The 24,480-nt window shown below is 46.9% G+C and overlaps 1 protein-coding gene across 1 annotated transcript in view; it reads left to right on the top strand.

Moving 5' to 3' along the window:
- The window catches only part of ACTMAP (actin maturation protease), a 33,927-nt gene extending 12,183 nt beyond the window's left edge, over positions 1–21,744 (top strand). Inside the window, exons 4-8 of the mRNA XM_032964886.2 lie at positions 1,176–1,303; positions 5,815–5,944; positions 8,706–8,776; positions 11,101–11,231; positions 12,423–21,744. Coding sequence (XP_032820777.2) covers positions 1,176–1,303; positions 5,815–5,944; positions 8,706–8,776; positions 11,101–11,231; positions 12,423–12,653 — 691 coding nt within the window. The 3' untranslated portion in view covers positions 12,654–21,744. The remainder of the gene's footprint in view (positions 1–1,175; positions 1,304–5,814; positions 5,945–8,705; positions 8,777–11,100; positions 11,232–12,422) is intronic.
- Positions 21,745–24,480: the final 2,736 nt, after the last annotated feature.

The raw sequence follows: 24,480 nt of genomic DNA, 5'->3' as shown, positions 1-24,480 counted from the left end.
AGGTTGGTCCCTTCACCTGATGAAGGCCACTTGTGTTGTGGTCGAAACGTCGTGATTTTTGTTATTTTATTTTTTACCTACGTGACTTTACCCAATAGAACCAAAGAGTATGGATCCTTGCAGTCACGAAAGCTTTAAATCTAGAATTATTGACCTTTCCCCAAGATTGTTGTTTTGCCAGCCCTCTTTCTCTCCTCTAGTCCCGGCGATCGCCTCGCCCCGCCGCCCCCCTCCACGATTGACACCTTTCCATGATTACCAACCATCAGGCGCATGCAGTGCACAGCAGTGGCCTTATTGATAATGAACAGCAAAGTTTGGTGACCACGGTACGGCGGGCCTGTGGAGGGGGGAGGATTGTGCTGCTCTAGATCGTCCATCAGCACCCCTTCCCAAGTGTCGTCCTCCTTCTCAACATCACCAAGCGCACGTCATCCCGCTTGTACAGCATCTTGAGATCCAGTCGGGTTCAGGTGCCGTATACAGTAATTCCTCATTTAATGCGGCGGATGCGTTGCCGTATACACGTTCATCGCAGGGCATGAAAGTAAATAAGTTAAAACAATGCAAATTTGAATCGCGTTTGCACTATGAAGTCAGCCTGCAGCTAGCCCATGGTGGGACAAAGAACTGAGATCAGGGTACGCTGCCACATATCTTATCATTCCACACGGATACCCAGAAATCCCATTCCGCTCAGCCGCACAGCTCAACAAAGTCGTGGTGTGGTGCTGGTGAAAACACTCCCTTTTGTGCCGCGGTGGCCTTAACAGGTGCTCGCTAACAACACTTGCCGGAACAGCCTGTGTAGGCTGTGTGGGGAACATTTATATTTGTGTGTGCAGATGTGGCCTGCACCCACACATACACCGTTTTGGTGCAGTGGTCAGCACCGTGCTACGAACCCGGCGACCCGAGTTCGATTCACGCTCACGGCCAAAGCCGGTGACGATTATCTGAACCGGTACTAGGCCTCCCCTAGGCCGACTGAGCCTAAAATTAGTACCTGGTGTGGTGTATGAACATCGCCACTCGGGAGACAAAGGCGGCCGGGCGTGGTGCTGGCCTCCCACCCCTTCCTGTGCCGTTCCGGCCTTCGTTAGGTGCTCGCTAACACAGCCCTTGCCCCCAACAGTGTGTGAAGGCTACGCGGGGGATCTTTGTCGTCTTGGCAGATGCGGCCTCGTGGCACTGCACATGGCGGGGTGTCTGGTGGCCCCCGCCGGCCGTCGCCCGGATTTGGATGCCATCCTTCAGACCGCAAAGGAGCGTGGCTACACTGCCCAGGGAGAGATGTTCTCAGGTGCGCGTGTCTCCTTAACGCTTTCCGCAACAGACGTTGCGATAAGCGTTGATTCATTCGCTCTCTCTCTCTCGGTCTGCCTGTGCGTTGAGCGCATGCCCGTGGTGTGTGGTGTGTGGGGGGGGGGGGCGCGATGGCTGTTGTACAGATGATCCGCTACGAAACAAAAAAGCTCGAGGAAAGGAGTCGAGTAGCGACGAGCGACGTGCGCCCCACAGACAGCTGGCCAGATCGATGAAAGTGCCGGGGGCCAGAATTTGGGGACGGAATCAACGAGTGCTCAAAAAGTATTCACAGTAGAGGTTTTCTTTTGGGGTTAGATCGCGTCAATATAAATGCGTCGTCAAACCTGCCACCAACTGACACAGTCTATTAGTAAGGTTTGTCACGGAATCAGAACGTGCCAGTGAGTTACTCTTGCAGCACACCAGTGTGTTTGGAGAGTAAACCCACAACATTTACACTTTTACTCTCCAACACACCGGTGCGCTGCACTAGTAACGAATTGGCTTGTTTTGTTTACATGACAAACCTTTACTTATTGGCTGTGTCGGGCGGTGGCGGGTTTAACGACACATTTATATTGACGTGATCTAACCCAAAAAACCTCGGATGGTTGATATTGGTTGCGAAAAAAAGTATTCACCTCGGCATCTGTGTCCTGGCAGCACGGTTGTGTACATATCTCGTTGTCCATTTGTTTACCATCTCGTTGTTACGTTTACGCCTCGCTTGCACGGTTTGGTTCGCTCCATTAGCGTAAATGTAACGTTTAGCATATCATTTACTGGTGAGTCACATAAATCGTAAAAATAATCAATTGTTCCACGCGATATTCCTCGCATGTATCGGTAGCGTAGTGCATGGCGTTTACCCTGTGGCCCGGAGAGATGCAGTAACAAAAATTACGATCTTAAAATATCGAAATGGGAAAGCCTCGCTGAGTCTCAAGATACATTTTTCGGGAGAGTCTTGTGTATCGGGATGTTTGGCCAGTTTATATTTTAAGGAGTGTTTAGTGTGGAGGAGGTAATTGGAAAACGCTCGAATATCTGCACAGATGGGTCATAAACCAACTTGCTGTACTGCCATCTTCGAGCCCCGGCATATTTTAGCGGGTTTGGAATGGTTTTGAATGTAAATAATACGCCAACCGTGGCCTCCACAGCTCTGAATTACAGGCGTGCTTGTTGTAATTATTTCAAAGTTAAATTACGGACTTGTAAGATGCTCACGATCCAAAAATATAAATACTCTGTGAATGATTAGTTTAAAGAAAGATGTAATTTAAGCTTGGTCTGAGACGATGTTAAACACAGCAGCTGAGATGGATTAAATTTCCAGTTATTTATTCTTTAACAATAATAATTAAAAAAAGAAATTCAGTTTGTGCGATCAATTTAAGTGTTAATTTTTACAAGTGGACCCAATGAAGAAGAGGTTTGCAAACCTAAAGGTTATCTATATACCCTGTTGATAATTTTAACTCGGTGTTTAATAAAACACACTCATTTCTCATGTAAGCCCTCTCCCTCCAAGCCATCTGGGCCCAAGTGAAGGAGTGAGATTAATGTTCCATGAAAGAGCAACTTCTCGCTTGCTCTCTCTCGCTCTCTCTCGCTCTCCCTCTCGTTCTCTCGCTCTCCCTCCCTGTCGCTCGCTCTCCCTCCCTGTCGCTCGCTCTCCCTCCCTGTCTCTCGCTCTCTCTCCCTCTCTCTCGCTCTCCCTCCCGTTCTCTCGCTCTCCCTCCCTGTCTCTCGCTCTCCCTCCCTGCCTCTCGTTCTCCCTCCCTGTCCCTCGCTCTCCCTCCCTGTCCCTCGCTCTCCCTCCCGTTCTCTCGCTCTCCCTCCCTGTCGCTCGCTCTCCCTCCCTGTCGCTCGCTCTCCCTCCCTGTCTCTCGCTCTCTCTCTCGCTCTCCCTCCCGTTCTCTCGCTCTCCCTCCCTGTCTCTCGCTCTCCCTCCCTGCCTCTCGTTCTCCCTCCCTGTCCCTCGCTCTCCCTCCCTGTCTCTCGTTCTCCCTCCCGTTCTCTCGCTCTCCCTCCCGTTCTCTCGCTCTCCCTCCCTGTCTCTCGTTCTCCCTCCCTGTCCCTCGCTCTCCCTCCCGTTCTCTCGCTCTCCCTACCTGTCTCTCGCTCTCTCTCCCTGTCTCTCGCTCTCTCTCCCTGTCTCTCACTCTGTCTCCCTGTGTATCGCTCTCCCTCCCGTTCTCTCGGTCTCCCTCCCGTTCTCTCGTTCTCCCTCCCTGTCCCTCGCTCTCCCTCCCGTTCTCTCGCTCTCCCTCCCTGTCTCTCGCTCTCCCTCCCTGTCTCTCGCTCTCCCTGTCTCTCACTCTCTCTCCCTGTCTCTCACTCTCTCTCCCTGTGTCTCGCTCTCCCTCCCTGTTTCTCGCTCTCCCTCCCTGTCTCTCGCTCTCCCTCCCTGTCTCTCACTCTCTCTCCCTGTCTCTCGCTCTCCCTCCCTGTCTCTCGCTCTCCCTCCCGTACTCTCGCTCTCCCTCCCTGTCTCTCGCTCTCCCTCCCTGTCTCTCGCTCTCCCTCCCGTTCTCTCACTCTCCCTCCCTGTCTCTCGCTCTCCCTCCCGTTCTCTCGCTCTCCCTCCCTGTCTTTCACTCTCTCTCCCTGTCTCTCGCTCTCCCTCCCTGTCTCTCGCTCTCTCTCCCGTTCTCTCGCTCTCTCTCCCTGTCTCTTGCTCTCCCTCCCTGTCTCTCTCTCGCTCTCTCTCCCTGTCTCTCGCTCTCTCTCCCGTTCTCTCGCTCTCCCTCCCGTTCTCTCGCTCTCTCTCCCTGTCTCTCGCTCTCCCTCCCGTTCTCTCGCTCTCCCTCCCGTTCTCTCGCTCTCTCTCCCTGTCTCTCGCTCTCCCTCCCGTTCTCTCGCTCTCCCTCCCATTCTCTCGCTCTCTCTCCCTGTCTCTCGCTCTCCCTCCCGTTCTCTCGCTCTCCCTCCCGTTCTCTCGCTCTCTCTCCCTGTCTCTCGCTCTCCCTCCCGTTCTCTCGCTCTCCCTCCCTGCCTCTCGCTCTCTCTCCCGTTCTCTCGCTCTCCCTCCCTGCCTCTCGCTCTCCCTCCCGTTCTCTCGCTCTTTCTCCCTGTCTCTCGCTCTTTCTCCCTGTCTCTCGCTCTCCCTCCCGGTCTCTCGCTCTCCCTCCCGTTCTCTCGCTCTCCCTCCCGTTCTCTCGCTCTCCCTCCCGTTCTCTCGCTCTCCATCTTGTTCTCTCGCTCTCCCTCCCGTTCTCTCGCTCTCCCTCCCATTCTCTCGCTCTCTCTCCCTGCCTCTCGCTCTCTCTCCCTCTCTCTCGCTCTCCCTCCCGTTCTCTCGCTCTCCCTCCCGTCCTCTCGCTCTCCCTCCCTGTCTCTCGCTCTCCCTCCCGTTCTCTCGCCCTCCCTCCCGTTCTCTCGCTCTCCCTCCCGTTCTCTCGCAGCACGATGTGGTAGCTTTGGGGCGCACCAGGAGAAATGTGCCAAACTCTCTTACCTGTTGTGGTAACGCTTTTGACTGGCAGAAGGCAGTACATAAAGCGGGTTTTGTGAAGTGGCCTGTGTGGGACGTTTGCACGTGTGTATGTTAAACTTCTTCCGCACCGTACCTAGCCAACCGTGCTCACGGAGGTGCGGGGGTAGGACAACAAACTAAACACAAAAAGCATTTCGAAATAAAAAATTTTTTTAAACCTTTGCATTGTTAACCGCCGACGCTTAACAAGGCAAAGTGTGCTACGGTTTTCCTCACGTGCAAAGCGCTCGCCGTACATCCGTAGGCCCCAATAACCCCTCTGGAAAAATTTTTCCCGAGACTTGAAGCGAGGGTTTTCCCGGGTAATTAAATTATGCATGACGTTCACTCGTGTACGTACTAAAAGTCAAAGCTTTTCTTTTTGTAAGCTTGATAAGAAAAAAAGATCATACATAATCGATTGATACATATTTTGCAGTGTTTGAAGGTATTTTTTTTTAAAGGTTTATTTTGTAAATTATGTGAGGTAATGGAGGGGTGACTCAGGTAAAGAAACCATGGATGATGCTAAACAGATGTAAATTAGACTGCACAAGCATATTTATGGTTAACTACATAGAATGTATGTGAAGACACATAATGTGTTATCTGTTCTTATTGAAAACAGATCAAGGATTTGAATGTATAGGCGCTTGCTTTAATGCCTTTCATCACATCTCATCTCAACCATTCCAATGCTCTGCTGCAGTCTTGCCAAGGGGGACCCCCCAGGGGCAGCTGTCCCTGTGCGGAAAATATAATAATTGAAATGTATAAAGTGCCCATAAATAGTCGTTCTCAGGGCACTCACAAGGTGTACGCTGTGCTGTCCTGCAAATATTTGTTTAATTTCCTACGTTTGCGGTTAAGTGAGCACTGAGCCACTGACCTTTGATGAGTGAGCAGCAGCTAACTGTTAAATTATTGCGCATGAAAATATATGTATTTACAAACACGGATAATCCGAGACCTGGATAATCCGCCCACCGATGATCACGTTGATTACAATGTTTCCGTTGTTGCAGCTTTCGATATGTCACGACTGGCTGAGGACCTGTTCGGATGTCAAGTGACACTGTTGCAGAACGGCATGCTGGGAGAAAACCGAAGCCTCATTATTGAGCATCTCGTACGGGGACAGCCCATTCTCATACCGTATCCTCTCTGCTGCTGAGCCGCATTTTTTTTTTGTTTAAACACATTCCAGATCTGCTTGAAAGCATTTGTGCATTAGTTCTGTCCGTCTGTACCGGGGGCAGGGGCATGATAACTGTCGTAAAGACGATGCAAAAATGACCGATACTTTGATGTAAAGTTGTTTTGCTGCTGGGTGGACTTGCGCTACTCCTGGCACACTCCCTGGCAGAGCCGCTCTCCAAGCCCCGTGGTCTTATTGTGGCCTGCGCGGACGGACGGACTGCTTCCTGCGTGCCTGGCGAGCACTCCCTTTTAATACCTCTAATCATCAAATATGTCAGAATGGGTTACCTAAATCCACGCGTGTGCATAACTTTTCTTCTTCGTTTCCCATGGTTTAATGTTCCTGTTAAACCTCAAGCATTTGCATACATATTATGCCTCTCCAATTAGATGCGCGCTGTGTCTGAAACAGTTTCGGTTATTTCTGGCTATTGGTAATGACATTTTCAGGTGTTCACATTTTAATTACCCGCTGATATACCTGCTCCGAAGGAGGGCAAAGTGTCAGCCTATTTTTTTTCCTTTTGTAAGGCAAGTGTTAATGGTGAAATGCATGATTATTTTTTAATTTGTGCTTGAACACCACTGCAAGCACAGCCCATTATCTTTTCTTGTAAATTTAAGTACCGTTATCACTGTATATTCGGCACGTGACAATTTGCCCCCCCCCCCGACCCCGCGCGATCTGACGAACTACTATTACGATCCAGGGCCCACGGTTCGATTCAGGAATATATTCATTGTACACGTTGGTGAATATAGTGCCTTTCGTGGCTGTTTGACCATACTTGACCATACTTTTAGTCAACAACAACAACAAAAAGTCAACACACGAGTCAGTAACACTGTGGCCTGAAAAGAAAAGGTAAGCAATAGGCGACGCTTGGGGTAGCGGCTCCTCTTCATAGCACACAAATGACGTCCGTTGGCCCCGAACGCGAGCTCTTATTTATTTACTTATTTTGACCCCAGCGCCGGCGACAAATGCGCCGAGCTGTGTTTTCGTTGTTGTCAGTTGTGCTTAATTGTGGCACCACTGCCGACGCAGCATCGCCAACTCATACTTTTGTTTCGGGAGGCTTTGAGAAGGAGGAGTCCAGGTTCGGCACAGACGACGCTCGCCACTGATGTCAGCCGTGGCCGAAAATACGTGGATTGCTGGCTTCATAGCGCAGTCTTCTCACTACCGTAGCACCTCACCAACCAATTAAGCAACTTATATGAATGGACAAGCAGATTATTACACGCACGATTCGACACGTAGCGATTATTCATCAATTCGATGTATTTGTTGTTGCACGGCCGTGGTGGTGTGACGCCGGTGTAGTGTTTAGTACACCGTGCCGTGAACCCGGCGGCCTGAGGTTTGATTCGCGGCCGTGGCTGACATGAGCGGCGAGTGTTATTACATGTGCTCCTGTCTCCATCCCGCTACTCGCCAAACCGTACTGACCAGCACGGTGAAGTATGTTCAAACAACCCCCTCGCAACCAACGCGGCATAGCGAGACTTTCATTCACGGCAATGGACTGCAAAAATTATTGTGATTGCGTTAATTATCTGTGTAAATTGTGCTCTTAAGCGGTTAACGTATTTGCTCATTTTGCGCCCGAGTGTCACGCACGTCTCTACGCATGTTGAACTTCTTTCGCGCCATACGTAGCCAACCATTCTAATCGGAGGTGTGGGGGAAGTACAAAAAACTAGACACAAAAAGCAGCTCTAAAGCAATTCGTGAATTGTGGCTGACACCCCCCCCCCGTTTTCGCCGCAAGAGTGGATACGTTGGGACATTGCACCAAGAGGAGGGGTATGGTGTGCCCCGCGGCGCGCTGCAAACGACGTAACGCGTTTCCTCGGGCGTCCCCGGCCGCGCGCGCCTGTCCTAATGTGTGTCGGTCAGAATCGGTATCAGAATATTTATTTTGGAATCAATATTTGTTTCAACTAGAGGAATCCGATGAGCTATGAAGCTCTTTTTCACAGATGTCCAGTAGGTGCACGCGGGGTCAGAAAGTTATAAATAACAAGCAATATAAAAACGCAGTAGCAGTGAAAACTATAAGGAAAGGTTAAACAAATCACATACAAATATACACAATTGAAACGTAACTATTTTTTTTGATCTTACCAGGTAAAGCCCATTGAGCTATATAGCTTTTTTTTTCAGAAGCGACCTGGCCCACAAATGATAGCTCAACAAAGTGGCTTATGTGGAAATTTATAGCAGCAAAATAATCTAAACATACGCATGTAATCTATCTGAAATGCTCAACTTCTTTCACACCATACATTGCCAACCGTGCAAATCGGAGTAAACGAATGCCACCAAGCACCGACATCTTCGGCATTGGCTCACAACAACAACAAGGATCTCCACATTCTGCACGAAATAGTGGTGACCTCACCACGGCGTTCGCGCCAGGCTAAGTGCACTTCAAAGCCACGTGCAGTGTGGAAAGGATCTCTGGTGGCAAGAGGTTACGGGACAAACTCAGGTGCTATAGGTTAACAGACTGAGATGACTGGTAGACGTGACAACCTGTGTGCTTCCCACTGTACCAAGTCGCTCCATTTTATCCACCCAGTGCTCTTTGTATTTTATGTACAGCATGTTGAACTTCTTTCGCACCGTACGTAGCCAACCGCGCTATTCGGAGTAAGCGAACGCCGTGCAACATGCCATAGCCCCCCAGCCCTTGACGCGGAACCTGAGGTACGACTCGGACAGCAACTATGAACCGTGTAACAAGCGCGGTCACAAGGCTCATTGGGCGGTCGTCACCGGTAAGCCGCAACGTGTCACTGTCTGCACAGGGCACCCTCCCGTTACAGTCACCGCTTAATGTCCGCAGTGCTTACAAACAATCGCGGTTTTGCGTATTTTGCGACGAGTTTATTGGAGTCACATTTGAAATTTCGTGGGGGGGTTGGATTCTGAAACCATTTGCGGCCGCAGCCCTCGGCTACCCGAACAAAGATGGGCACGGCAAATCCATGCTTCGAGTTAATTAAAAAAATGCTTGTAGTGCGTCGTACCTTTGCACACAATCTATATTGCTTCGCAATTTTAATGCTAAAAGAACCAAATTGCTAATGTTTACCAATGTGCATTTTGCGTAGGTTGTACAAAAATAAATGGGGGAGCACTGGAGTAACGATGCATTTATTGTGACTTGGGTCAAACAAGCAATAGCTACTTAATACATTGCGTAAGATTCAATTTCGATTTAAAGCTTTCGTGACTGCAATGATTCATCTTCTTTGGTTCTTTCGGTAAAGTCACGTAGAATGAGAATAAAATAATAAACGAGACTGTCTGGTAGGACAGCGCTGTCCTACCAGACAGTCTCGTCCCTTCACCTGATGAAGGCCGCTTGTGTTGTGGCCGAAACGTCGTGAGAATATTATTGTGTTATTTTATCAATTTATTATTTTATTCTCATTCTACGTGACTTTACCGAAAGAACCAAAGAAGATGCGTAAGATTCATTACAGCAAATATTCAATAGAATTAGCTACACAACAATAATATTTATTTGCTTGATTAAAACCGCCCCACACCATGTCAATTATAGGGGTCGTTGACCATATTTCACCATGCTGATCAGTGCAGGTTAGTGGTATGTATGTTGAACTTTTTTCGCACCGTACGTTGCCAACCGTTCTAAAGAAATTAGTGTGGTGGGGCCCTCAACCGGTTCAGATATCACTCACCACTGATGTTGAATCTGCTTGGGAATTGAACTCGGATTTGTCAGGTTTATAACACAGTGTGTTAACCACTGCACCACCGCTCCCCTTTAGCTTAGCCACATTTTTTCAGTGAGAATGCAGTGGCCTGTAATACACTTCATGAGTAGACTACATTTGACTTGGCAATTAAAATATCACCGGATACTCGGTATTCGTAGCAGTTGCATAATAAATACCAAAGATCAACAGAGGATGAGCTTTCCTTGATTTGAATTTTACTGTAAAAGATTTAATTTGAAACTAGGTTACTGCATGCAGGTTATGAGTGCATACGATTAATGGGTGTACAGATGGTCCAGGATAGAGGGCCATTAAACTAATTCTGGGACGTGTTCGGGATGATGTGGTGATTACGCGGCGCATGCTTGAAACTAGATTAATTTATAATGGGGGGGAAACCTGCCATATACGTGGTTTAATATTAGATAAAAAATAAAAAAAATGCATTCACTTGAAGTTTGATTTCTGTCCCCGGGTTGACATGGGTGGCGAGGTGAGCGATGAACCCATCTGAGGGGGTGGGGGGAAGGGGGAACTCCCCACCTTCACTCAGCCACACACCGACCGGCTCGGTGAAGTATGGTCAAACAAACCGACGTGGCTGTGCGCAAGTCTTCGTACAGCAGCGGATGATTGACAGAGGGCTGTAAAAAATATCATCACCCTTTAGTTTAAATAAAAAAACGAATGTCCGTCAACTTGTTGCCCAGTTGTGATAACCTTCTGCATTGATTTCTACCACGAAATTTCTCAAGATATTAACAGTATATATGTAAAACATCGTATTCGCAAATGCTTCGTGGTAATTAATGGCAACACTAATATCACCAGCATTTATATCATCGGCCATGATCAGGCCACTGCTGGATGAAAGCCTCCCCAAGCCAGCGCCATCTCTCTCAATCCTTTGACGTATTACTACTATAAACAATTTAAATTTGACCAGGTAAGACTCACTGAGCCTCAAATCATAGCTCAACGAAGTGGCTTATTACATGGAAATTTATAGCAGCCAAATACTCTAAATGCATAGTTTCTTAATTCTGGAGGGTAAAACCAGAGGAACCAGAAAAATCCACATGGGGAGAGCATTCAAACTCCAAATATACAGGTGTCAGCGTCGAACGCACGACCTCCCGTATACCAGGTGAGGTAGTTAACATCTCGCCACCGTGGTGTTCCAGGTAGCACCTGAATACGCGCTGATTTCTGTACGCTCTTGTGGATCATCCTCTCGACCCTGAGCACATTCCCTCCTTTGGCTGGCACTCTCGCCATTAGTTTCGACCGCCGGCCATCAGCCCTTCTAGCGACGCATCCTGCATCAGCGGTTTAACGGTGCTCTGTTATTCCAGGGGCTCTGCTTGGCGTGGATTGGTCGGACGTGGAGACGTGTTTCGAGGAAGTTGCAGAGACTCCAGGGCTCTATTCCGCAGAATCTGCAGAGGACAGAGTCAAGGAGTTGTTCTCTGCACCTGGACTACAGGTTCAGAATTTCAAATCACGACCTGTTGACCATTTCGGATAGATTAGACCAATGACAAGTCACGTGCACGTGTGATCATCACATTACACAAAAACATTTAAGAGTGAGGATGTTATATTAAGGATGCCGAGAAAAATTGAGGGGTTTTGGGAAGTTTTTTGTTATAGGTTTTGTAAAATCTTAAAACAGTTAAGTGGAATGGATGTAAGAGGGATGACAAAAAGAGACGAGATTGGAAAGCAAAATTATTCTGAAAAGGATGAAGGGAAGGAAAGGGAGTTAAGTGACCGGTAAGAATGAAATAAAATAAGCTAAGAAAATCTGAATTTACTGAGCTAGTTATTGCAAAATCAATTCTTATGCTCTGCTTTTATCAAACGGACCCAATGACTCATTGCGGCAATAGTTATTTCCAGAAACGGCAAAAATTAATTGCGAATAAATGCCCCATCGTTCTGAGCTTTGCCAATTTCGCCAAGCGGGTACCTGTTTCAAATCTCGATCAGTCTCCATGCCCCCCCCCCCCACGAGGCAATGCCAGAGCCGTATTAATCATTACCCATACTCCTCCCAAGGCATCCATCAGGGGGCATCCCCGCTTGCTGATGCGAACGTTGCCCTGTGACCCCACGCTCTCTCGCCCCCTGAAAACAGTGGCTAAACTATTTGTCAACCAAGTGGGATTTAAAAAAAAAATTCTTCAGGCAAGCATGACTGAGTGGATGAAAATCATCAAACTTGACCGTGACTTGAAGACTGCTGCTCACCTCTAAGACTTCAACGGGACTGTGACAAGACGAATTGATTGAGCCTGAACGGAGACATTGACTTAAGATATAACTCATGAACGCTCTTCAAGACCGCAGTGCTCTGAGGAAGACGATACAAATGGTCATCGTCTCTGTACGTATTTGGTAAATAGTTACAGAGATCACTGATTGGTTTACCTGATAATATTTGGAGGGGTGTGAGGGGTGGAAAACTCCCACCCCTCACACCACCGTTTTAATACCTAACTACCGCTGTAGTCGAGAGGATTAATGAAGTCCGCACAGGAGGGCTTGATTAAAATTCCATGGGGTTGTTTTATCTTCCACTCGACTCGAGACCGCAGCCGAAGTGAAAAATTCCGACTAAACTTAACGCTGCCTGTGTACGCGTGTTCCGCCCTCAACCCGCCCCGCGGCCCAGGTGCGTGCCCTTTACCTGCTCGCCAAGCAAGGCAAGAGCGTACGCCATCGACTCTGGGATTTCGACCGAGTGGCTGAGAGCAACGGGCAGCTGCTCGAGTTCGACCCCCGGCGCCAGGCGGCTGGCACCACGTACGTGGTGCCAGCCGAGGGCGGCGTGCGTGCCGGGCTTTGCGGGAAGTTGCTGCTCCTGGCGCCAGCGACAGCGACGCCAGCCGTGGGAAAATCTTAGTACTGCTGTCATGTTCACCCCCTCCCCCCCTCCCGCCACCCCCCCCCCCCCCACCCCTGGTCACGCGACCATGGATGAACGCAGCGGAAGAGGAGATGTTAACTACCTCGCCTGGTATACAGGAGGTTGTGGGTTTGATCCCGACTCTGACGCCTGCTGTATATTTGGAGTCTGCGTGTTCTCTCTCTCCCCGTGGTCGCGTGGATTTTTTTTCTCTCCAGGTCCTCCGATTTGTCTCTCCACATTTAGAAGCATGCGTTTAGAGTATTTGCCTGCTATCATTTTCCAAATAATAAGCCACTTCATTGAGCTATCATTTGTGGCCAGTTCGCTTCTGAAAAACAGCTACATAGCTCAGTGGGCCTTACCTGGTAAAATAAATAGGGGGATAGTGAAAATTACAGCTTCCGATGTTTATTGCAAAAGTGATGCCGAGTGAGGTGGCCGGATGGCCAGGGTGTCAGAGTGACGTTGCCCCATCCGTTGTCCCATCGCTTGGGTTTGGAGCACCAAGCCCATACCGCTGAGAACCTGGTTTCCAATCCAGGTTTCAACCACACATGATTTATGTATATTTCGATGTTGAACTTCTTTCGCACCGTACGTAGCCTACCGTGCTAATCGGAGGTGTGGGGGAAGGACAACAAACTAAACACAAAAAGCTGTTCTAAAGAAATTAGTTTTCAATCTATATGATTTAAAACGCATAGCTCCAGTGGCTTCCTAATATCGGAAGGAAGAGGTGTTCCAGACGGCCGCAGAAGCGCATCTGAAAGCACGCGATGCAGCGACCGTCTCAGGTGTAGTAAGTTGGTGGTCTTAGCCTGATCGTTTAATGAATGCACGCAAAACCTTCGTGTTCAGTTTGGTTTTCCACTGGGAAAATTCCAGAAATTGAACTCGGGTCACCGGGTTCATTGCGTAATGTCCTCACCACTGTGCCAGTGCTTCCCCTTCGTTTTTTAATGAACTGTGCGCAAAAATATACCTCGGCAAACCTTGACAATTGGCTATTTTTGCGTTAAAATGTGAATGAATATAGATCGTGTGCAAATGTGTAGTGCACAAAAAACTAATTTTTAATTAACTCGAAGGACGATTTGTTGCAACAAATTTCTTTTGTATTTTACAAAAGCCAATTATGCAAATGGTAAATTCCCATTGTATTTTAATTACAGTGTTTTTGAAAACCATGCAGACTTCATTATAATCCTGCCAAGGTGCTCTTTTTCTACACCTCCTCCTCGTACAGCCCCTTGTATCTGCGCAAAACATACGTGAACGGACACGGGCGCACATTAGCAGCGTTATTATCGAGATTATATTTTTTTAAACAAGCCTTTAATTGCGATTCACACGTTTTAAAAATTAATGCATCTCTCTGTTCCGACAGTGGTGCGGATGGTCCTGAAGCAGTAATGAGAATGAAGCCATATACTTTGGTGCAATGCTCATGTACCATCACTTGTGTCGCCCGTTTGTCAGCTGACTACTGGATGAGGCCCCCTCCCCGTGCCTGTGTGTGCCATGGAGGTTACTTCACCACGCTGGGTGGTGCCGGTTGATGTCGGCGAAAAACACAGAGGTTTTTTTTTCCCTCCGCACCGCCCTATCCTGCCCACCTTGTTTCGCGCCCCCCACAAGCACCGTGACATCCAGTTCGTGCGTGGTGGTCACACATCCTCGCACGATCCAGACTCATCCCTGCCTAGCTTCAGAAAGATTGTATTTATTTCGGCAGGAATGGCCCAATAAGCTGTTAGGCTCTTTCATGGGCTTCCTGCGATGGTACGGTAGTTTATACAGTACAGTACATATACAGTACATATCTGAGCGGCCCGTAATGTCGAGCGGAACTTTTTTTGAGGTGTTAGTGAATGCGATATGATAGTGTTTTTGTTTGTTACTAAGCGAGGTTATAGGGAACTTGGGAGATAGTCGATTAGGGGGAATTCTTTAAAGTTGTGTTTCAATTGGGGACCAACTCTTTCGAACACTGTCCATATTCACCAAAGCGGTGCCTACAATCGGCCAGACTTGAACCACAGAAAAAATGACTACTTGCGAAGGTGCAAACGCATTTTGCCTCCGCAGCTACCTATCGGTTTACGTACTGCCAATTAATTATGTTGGAAGACAACACGTGTTGGAAAGCGTTGCATTATCCATGAGTATGCATGATTATTCTAAACTTGTTTTTATCTGAGTACGAGATGTATAGCCTCTAAAACGAGCTCGCTCGTTATATTTTGTCTTATTTTATTCATGGATCCCATGCCAAGATCACGTTTTCCGATTCATTTTAACAATGTCTTCCCATTTTGTTTGGCGCAAACCTCATTGCTGTTTCTGCTCTCTTTCAGTAATGTGGCTCCAAGGGGCCTCTCCTATCTGTTTTACCAAAATTTTGACCAACGTGGCCCAACAGTCAGTTTCTGAACGGCTTTAATTGGCACGGTGGCCAGATGTTAACTACCTCGCCCGGTATACATGAGGTCGTTGGTTCGATCCCGACCCTGATGCCTGGTTATTTGGAGTTTGCGTGTCTCTCTCCCCGTGGTCGCGTGGATTTTTTTCTCCGGGTCCTCCGGTTTTTCCCCTCATTTAGAATTGAGAGTATTTGGCTGCTATAAATTTCCACACAGTAAGCCACTTCGTTGAGCTATCATTTGTGGCAGGACGCTTCTGAAAAAGAGCTGTACAGGTATAGCTCAGTGGGCCTTACCTGAGAAGATAAAAAAAAAAGAGTTCACTTACCACTATTAAAGTAAAGGTGCATCCCTGCTATAGATTATCTGTGGTGTACCCATTTCATTATGCTGGTTGGACAGAAAGTGGTGGTGGATTTAAGGAACTTCGCCATTGTTCCAACAGCTGCACTGGGAGCTCGAACTGGTGACCTCTGGAGTTGCAATTCCAGACGTGCCAGTGCTGAAATGTAGCACTCGTTTTGGTCGATTGGCACTGCCTCATTTTCTACTGCCCCAACACCTTTCAACCAAAACGCCAGCCGTAGTTCACAGGGAATCGCCCAGCGCTGTAAACGCAACAGCCGGGTGACAACGGAAATCCCGCACCTCCGATGAGCCCGGTTGGCTACTCACGGCGCGAAAGCAGCTCAACAGCCGGCTACGTTAAATCAAATTGAACGCGGCCTTGTATTTGTGCGCACACGGAAATTAAGAGCACGGAACCCCCCAGTGTCGGTTAGAAAAGTAAATAGCGAGAATGGAAGGGACTCAACCCCACCACCATCCCCCCCAACCCCCGAAACCCTCTGTTTAAACTAAAAGGCTCGCTCCTAAGCGAAGTCCTACCTCTGCAATGGCTTCCCATCGTGATTGTTCAAACACGCGCCGCTGTTGCGCATTCTCCTGAACATCCCAGGGCCAAGAGAGGTTGAGCCTTTTGTGCTGTAATCAGATGATAAGCACGCCTTATGAATTGTGGACAATTGTTCGGCACGCTCGGCTCTCCCGTACATTTGAATGGCTTCGGACCGAGTGCCGTGACGCACTTTTTTCCCCATTTAGTGCCGGATGTCAATGTCATTACATGGCTAAGCGAGTGGGCTTAAGCGGGTGGGGTCTGTGCCGTCGGTCACAAGGAACGCGCGCATTTGGATCGATGGCGAAACGAGATATGTTCCGCTCAGGGTGCAACGATGATTTTGATGTGTAACGACTGGGCGCCCGATCCATGTGAAAGGGAGTCCACGCGAGTCGACCTGCTAAGGGAACTTTGCATCGTTCCCACCAACAGCCAACAAGAGCGAACACTTGTAGGGCACGGACCACGGTGCTGCAGTTGACGACCGTGCCTCGTCATTCCCGGAGCCCCCTTGGCTCTCTCGCCTCTTCCCTGCCTCGCCTGGTATGAACGAGGTCGTGGGTTCGATCCCGACCCTGGCGCCTGCTGCTGTATATTTGGAGTTTGCTTGGCTCTCCTTGTGGTCACGGTTTTTGCGCTCCAAATGTAGAATCGACGTGCGTTTAGAGTGTTTGGCTGCTATAAATTTCCAGGTGATAAGCCACTTCGTTGAGCTATCATATGTGGCCAGGTCGCTTCTGAACAAGAGCTACGTAGCTCAGTGGGCCTTACCTGGTAAAATGTATGAACATTAATATCTACCCTCTTCTTTCCCGTCAATCGGTTTCCCCCCCCCCCCTTCCCTCGCATGCCTTGCCAACACCCCTCTCGTGATCTCGTATGGGCGTGGCCCCTTGTCCTTTTCATGAACCCCACACCCAACCCAAACGTGCCGCATGAACTCTACGCACGGCATTGATTCGTGTGCATAAGAATCGATGTGTTTCGATTTATATAGGTCGCGTCGGGAGTGGATGCGATGTTACCCCAGTGACCCGAGTTCGATTCCCAGCCAATGCTCACATCTCACGCTGAGCGATATCTGAAGGAATCCGTACCAGCCGGCTTTGATGGACTGTGGTCATCCAGCAGTGGAGTGACAATGGGCTGTACTTTATTTATATTTATGACGTTTGTCATTGCTTCAGGTAACGCTCGCCTTGTGACCCCTGGAGCCATTGGGCCTCTTACAGTCTCCTTAATGTCAAAACGATGAAATCAACTCACGACCCTGACAAATCGATACGCCTGCCGTGCAAACACACACCCGTGCATATCGTGTAACTTATGTGTGCGCGCATGTTGAACTTCTTTAGCGCCGCTGTACGTAGCCAACCGTGCAGATCAGAGGTGCACATGCAAGCAATGCATCTGTTCAGGTTGGTGACGGCCCGTGCTGATTGTGTGGTCGCACTGAGATCGGATAGGACAACAACCTGTTTGCTCCACTGCTTTCAGTGACACCCCAGGTAGCGTCTCTCACAAGCACAATGCACCCATCTTTGCGTGATCCATCAACCCACCCCCGACCTCTCCTCCGTCCCCTCCCTCGAAGTGCCTGAACTACTAAGGTTATCACCACCCGCACCCCGACTGCACTTGGCCGTGTATTTTTCTTGGTTTCGTGCCGTTAAAAAAAAAAACACCGTTTTTTTTTTTTTGCCGTGAGAGCCATTATTTTTTTCCGTCATTTTTTTAGCGCAGTGTTGAGAGAAGCAGATCTCTGCGTGGCATGTGTATACGCGAAAGTGAATTTTACGAAATCATCCCGTTTTACGGAAACGCCTGACGGTGCGATAACCTGCCCTCCTGCGCGAAGGCCCTTCAAGCGAAATGACTGTTTCGGAGAAAGGAGACGTGAAAGTGTTTTCATAACGTGTGATAGCACGTCAATTCTTATTATTTTTGGCCCTCTGTTGTTGCGCACACATGGGGCGGGGGTGGTTCAGTGTGTGTGTGTGAGGGTGGATTTTTTGGCAGCGTGAATTTCTGGTGAAGAATGATTTGCTATCAATGTTACTATTTATTATTTGCTTCCATGCTGCAATTGACCAACGGTATAAAAAATATATATACGCGTTCTGTAAATGCAGAGCGAGCGAGCGAGAGCCGGTGACCTTTCACCACGCTCGCACGTGAATGTCCCTCGAGCGGAGACGGACTGTTCCGCCATAATATTTCAAATATCGCTCGCTCGGTACCAGCACGTTCCCCACATCCCCCCCCCCCCCGTTAATGTGTGCATTTTCGCCTTTAGTTGGACCTTGGCGGCTCCGTTGACGTAAAGATTTAATGAAGGAAAAAAATCTGCATATTTAAATAAATTTGTAAAAGTTATTTTTTTTTAATTAAAATTATATGCCGTGGGTCCATTGCCTGTGGTCTAACGTTTTGGGGGCAGAAAGAGATGGGCGGGTTGCGTAGTTTCGTGAAACTTCCTCCTAGCCCATCCGGAGGTACTGTAAGGTAGTACAGCAAGTAGGGTTCAATATTCTCTATGGACTTTCGAGCGCCGTCTCCTCGCGTGTGTGTGTTTGTGTGTGCGCGTGTTCTCGGGGTGCTTTGATTTCCTTCCACATGTACTAACCAAACAACCCTATGGAAGATTCTCTTTAAAAAAAAAAATCTTGAGAAACTCCTTGAAGCTATCCTGGATCAATAACATTTCGATTACTATTATTACTACAACGATCATCTAATTCGGAGGCACTCTGAATGCAGCCAAAGTGAAGAGCTACAATTATATTCTTGGTTCTTTCGGTAAAGTCACGTAGAAGGGAAACAAAATAATGTGACTTTACCGAAAGAACCAAGAATATGAATCCCTGCAGTCACGAAAGCTTTAAATCAAAAAGCTACAATTATCTTTGCGTGTTGTGCAGTATTTAGGTTACACAATGACCAGAGGGGGAAAACATGCACAGTAGTATCGCATCGTAACGAAATCTATTTATTGTGTTATATATATAAGCCAATGGATCGGTGAAAGCAAAAACTGAATTTTGCCATAACGAAAACGAACTTGGAAAGGAGTCTGCCTCCGTGTGGATGTTCCCCTCCCACCTCTCATTTTGAACCGCATGGGGTATTCTTTTCCAAATGCGAGTGTACTCTGACACTGCAATTTCAGGCGATCGTTTGACAACTATCTGGGGCAGGCATCATGTTACCGTGACTGCTGTTATTTTTCATTTTCGCTCCGTCACGTGGGTAAAGTGTTCTGTGGAAATACGCGTCGTTTTTACAACGACAGGTGGACAATGAGAGCTGCTCAGACGGTTCTCGTTGCCCCTGCTGTTGGTCCAGATATTTACACTCTGCGATTTTTTTTTTGGTAGGGCTTTTTGGTTTCTGGCCTCGAAAAATTCACAGCCCGAAAGCGCCCGACGGATTTGCGTGGCTCTCGGCTACAACGGGGCGTCCCCTTCTGCTGGAGCGTGACTCGCCATGCAACCCTAATTGGCTCCCCCGTTACAGCCGTGCAGTTGGCGCGGTGATGTGATTTTTCTTTTGTAACACTCAATGTAACCATTATTGTCGGCTAATTTTTTATAGCGTCAAAGTGCCGTCTCGAGCGGTCTTCGCGTAACGTTGGGCAGCGTACAGTCAAATGTGGGAATGAAACGGTGGCATATTACAACTATTTTTTACAGCTATTAAGCAGACGATTGGGGTATGGGGTTTTTTTTTGCAAGATTTCGCGTCCCTTAATGAGGTTATAATACGAAAGCTGCAATCCCCTCTCTCTTTTTAAATAATGTCATCACATGTCGCCTAATTAGAGGCCTTATTTTATATAAAAAAAAGTTATCACTGAGTAAAATTAAAAAGCACAGATTTTTTTTAAGAGTTGGTCATTAAAAACGATTCGTATCGTATACATTTTAATTATGAATTGGGAAATAATAGTCTGGAAAACGAATGTTTCGCGTTGTTTTGACAAGCCACGTGGCAGTGCAATTACATATATAACAATTTTATTTATCCAGTCGATTGTTGGGAGTAAATGTGTCATTTGTTGCAGACTAAGTGTCGCTGTCCCACCTTTATCAAAAAAATGGTTTTGGAAATGTATTCGGAAAAAAAATATTTCTCACCAAGGCCTCTGTGTGCTTGGATGACGACATCAGTTTGCCACTGAATGAAATTAATTTTAATGGTCCACAGCAGCAAGGTATACAATGGCAATTCATATCCATGTCCCCTTGTATAGACTGTGATTGATGTAACTAACACGGCCACTGCTTGAATCAAAATTTCTCATTTCAGCTGCCTCGTAGTTGGTTGGTCTCTAATTCCATCGTTATTTTCATCTGTGTGATATTTGTGGGCAGTGTAACAACCAGTGGGAACAAGCTACGGTAAATGATTGGAAGAGGCTTAACAATTAGGCTGCAATGCATGGCTCAACATAATTATGAGCTCGACAAAAGTCACAGCCCAAAAGTTTTCTTAACAAAAAGTTATCATTTTAGGACCATAATTGCAAGAAAAAAAAACATCTGAGTCTCTATACTTAGGGCAATTATTGCTTGTGCAGCAGAATCAAAATGATGCGATTAAATATACAAATGGGCTTGGAACGCTTTTGGAAAATCTGAATTTCATCATTAAAGGTAATTTACCAACGTGCCTAAAAGAGGAACGTTTTCAACCGGTGCATGCTATTTGGCTATTCCCTGAATCGGAATTGTGAACGCTGACAAAAAGGTTAAACAATAGTTTGAAAGTATGGGAAGAATACATGGATCAGAGCATAACTGCGAATTAGACACCATATTAACTTAAGAAAAGTCGGTGGGCTTCGACGGGGCAATTTGCTAGCGAATCAGTGGTGGCTGTTGGTCGAGACTGGTGAAAGAATGGCAGCCCAAAGGAGATAACTACCAGCATGGAGAGTAAGCAATGAGTATTAGATTGTGCGCAAAATCGAGATGGATTGTGGCATCGAAAGTCTGTGAGGACTAGTGACAATGTGGAGAGGCCTTCATCCAGCAGTGGCTATATCATGGCAGATGATGATGGCAAGATAAACCACAACGGCTCTACATGGCAACCAAATATACTCCCAGAGCGCGGTGAAATTACTTCCAGGTCAATATTTTTGTATCCCTGGGTTCATTGAGCCAGGATTTCAAAATTGTGAAATTAAACAAATAATCCTATCTTAACTTTATTTCGGTATGATGGTGCCCAGTGGGTGACTGAAGCAACAACGGGTGATGAAGTCACACCTGCAGTCATACGCGAATAGAGCTACACTATGACTTGTAACTCGATGCTGCAGAAACTTCCTGATGCAAACAATACCCTGAAACTCATTTGGAACAGAATGATGTTCATCAATGATATTCATGATACATTGGATTAAAAAAAGGTACAACTCCTTTGAGGAAATTATCCTTTGAGTGTTTTGATAATTATAATGGGTGGAAACCTAAATATGATTTTGTCTAAGTATAATTTATAGTCATTGTTTAAGGAAATGGTTTTCATCTGTTCACAAAACTATTACGCTTAAGGTTTGCTTTGATACGAGTGATCTATGAACTGAGCTTGTGAAATTAAGTTAATTTTAATGCAATGCGCTACGATAAAAATGTAATGCTCGCTGTTGTATGGTGTGTTTTTGCTTTTGCTGCACGTTTACTGCACGTTTACAGCAGCAATGAGTGGAGAGTTCATAAATTGCACATTTTTAGTTGTTTGGGTTGTACACAAACTGTCTGCGGATCTTTAAGTGTCAACGAATGAAAAGCCGGGTGTGCACACCCACTGCGCCGTGAGGTGTCCAATAGATGAGCAAAACGAAGCGTTTAATATTGCCAGGTAAGGCCCACTGAGCTAAATGGCAGCACAGCAAGTGGGTTTATTCTATCTGTGCAGAGCTGTGAGCGTTATCCCGTCGACTACATGGGGTTTCTCCAGGTATTTTGGTGACCTCCCACATGGCAAACAGAAAATAATTTGATTGGCCAAGCATCCCAAAGTGGCACCCAGCTGAAAATGGTTATTGGAGGACTTCTTGAGTGAACAGGGAACTATGATTATACATTTCAAGGTCACAGCGTCTGGCAGTACTTACTGGGTTCCGAAAAGTGCCCTGAATTTTTATTAATATTGTTCGTAAAGTCGACGGGATGAAAACAAAGTGTCCTTCCAAAACATAACACTCACAAATTTCATAAAATAGAATTGCGATACACGGATGGTACAGAGAAGTAAGCTAAAGGTGACGGATTTTATCCAATTACAGGCATTTACAAGAAGGATGCTACTTAAAAAAAAAACGCCATTGCTTTCCCCACGGTATGCGACATTCTAAGTAGCTGTGAGATACCAATCTATTTGGGAAAATGCAATCGACTTGTACAAAGACGGTTTGATTCGAATCCCAGTTATTTCTCCTACCCGATGATGAAAACCCGAAATATATTCACACGAGACGTGAATCAAAATATTCGAGACGAATGTTTACTCTTGCGTTCTCATTTCACCTCACCTACTATTTCATTTCTTTCTGAGAACTTCATCGTGGTCCTACCGCGCAGATTTCCATGCGTCACTGGAATGACTGATGCGTTCCGCTACCGGTATCATTGCATCAGCACAACCCGATCGTTGCTATCGGGGGAGGCGAGAAACTATGGGCATTCCCACAAAAAAAAACATTGTCTTTTTCTTTTTGAAATAATCAAACCTCAGACGCTGCCCTCAAACCTTAATCCTCGATGTGATGGCTCGCGTTTTTATAATTCAGCGACGCGGAGATGGGTATTGTGGATCATGTTACGGTCGTATACACTGACTGTTGATCAAGTTGAATGGGGTTAAGGCACGCCGTGAGAAGAACCGACGAAATGGACTCCATTAACCATCGGGTGGACACTTGAGAGAAGGCAACGGGAGCAGCAGCAGAAGAGGGTAAGAGAAGATATGGTTTGAGATTATATCAAATAACGCAGAGGCCACTACTGGATTGAAACAACTAATGAAATAGAAGATATTGTGGGAGGCCTATTACCAGTAGTGGTAAGTAACAGGCCAACAATAATAGCAAGTGCGTTTCTCGCATGAGTGTGTACAGCAAATAGGTGTTCTGTCCTATTTCTTTGTATTCTCTGGGCATTTTGGTTTCCTCCCAAAGTAATATATATATTTTGGTTATTTGCCCCACATCTCAAGCAGGACTCTCTTTAAACGGTCCCCAGGCTTGGCGGAGATTTGCAGGGTGAACGTAACAACGGGTTATTATGATTCCAGTCCTGTGGCCGTTCTTGCAGGCAACACACTATAAACAATTAAATGTGTCAACACATTACGCTGGTGTATAAATTGGGCAGAGGACAAATTGTCCTGCACTCTCTCCCTCCCTCCAGCATATGCGCTCGCTCGCCAACACACACACACAAAAAGATCATTATGGGTGACCTTCAAGTTTATAACATTAACATATGATATTGGTAATTGCTTTCACATTGCTTAATTGCCTAATGCGCTCCCCATAGCCCTTTCGTGCACCTTTAATTGGTACAATATAAAAAAACCGTTGAGTGGCATCTCATGGAGGCTTCTCACGATCTTCTCAACGAATGCCCCCGACGGCATCTCGGTGGCCAGACATTGACACTAAGGGGGGCACTCATTGGGACTGACTTGTCGGTCGATTGTCAATGAGAGACATCCGGCACGTGTTTGTGAGGTTATCAGCTGCTCAAAAAAATACCCAGAGTCAAAAGAGTATTTTTCTCTCTCTCATGAGCAATCGAGGCGGTGCTCAATCTCCGGCCCTGAGACAGTGGTGGAAATTGCACGTTCCTATGGCGTGGGCAAGTCTGCCCTCGAGAGAACCACTCTTGAGTTGCACACAATGCGTTACTTATTTTGTTGACCCCCCCCCCCCCACGGGGATGATAGGCTGAGTCAACCCCCGAGCAGAGTTTGAACTCGCACATTTCTGATTGCGAGCCGCTATTGGCCGATTGACCTTCCAGTTCAATATTATCCAGCGGCATTTGTAAGCATGCAATATCTGGACCGGTTTTGACCTTCTGGGTCTCATCAGCTGAATGGAAGATCGAAACCGATAGAGAGATTGCTTGCTTATGATATTGGTCTTGAAAGCCAGAAGGTTGATGGACTAAACACACGTATATTTAACTATGTTTAAGCATGTGGGGATGTGCTTATAATATGAATCGTACAACCACGCTCCACAACAAAGCGAATGAGCTAGTAAACAACATTGCTCAATACTCTCTGGTTCTTTCAGTGAAATCACGTAGGTAGAAAAAATAATAAAAGAAAACACGACTAAATTTTGATTTAATTTTGATTTAAAGCTTTCGTGACTGCAGGGATTAATATTCTTGGTTATTTCGGTAAAGTCACGTAGAAGGCAAACAAAATAATAAAAAATATAAAACAATAAAATTCTCACGACGTTTCGACTGCAACA

The sequence above is a fragment of the Petromyzon marinus genome, chromosome 33, assembly GCF_048934315.1.
Source record: "Petromyzon marinus isolate PM22_M1 ecotype Great Lakes invasive population chromosome 33, UKy_Petmar_22M1.pri1.0, whole genome shotgun sequence".
NCBI lineage: Eukaryota > Metazoa > Chordata > Hyperoartia > Petromyzontiformes > Petromyzontidae > Petromyzon > Petromyzon marinus.
This window is presented reverse-complemented; position numbering and strand designations above follow the sequence as displayed.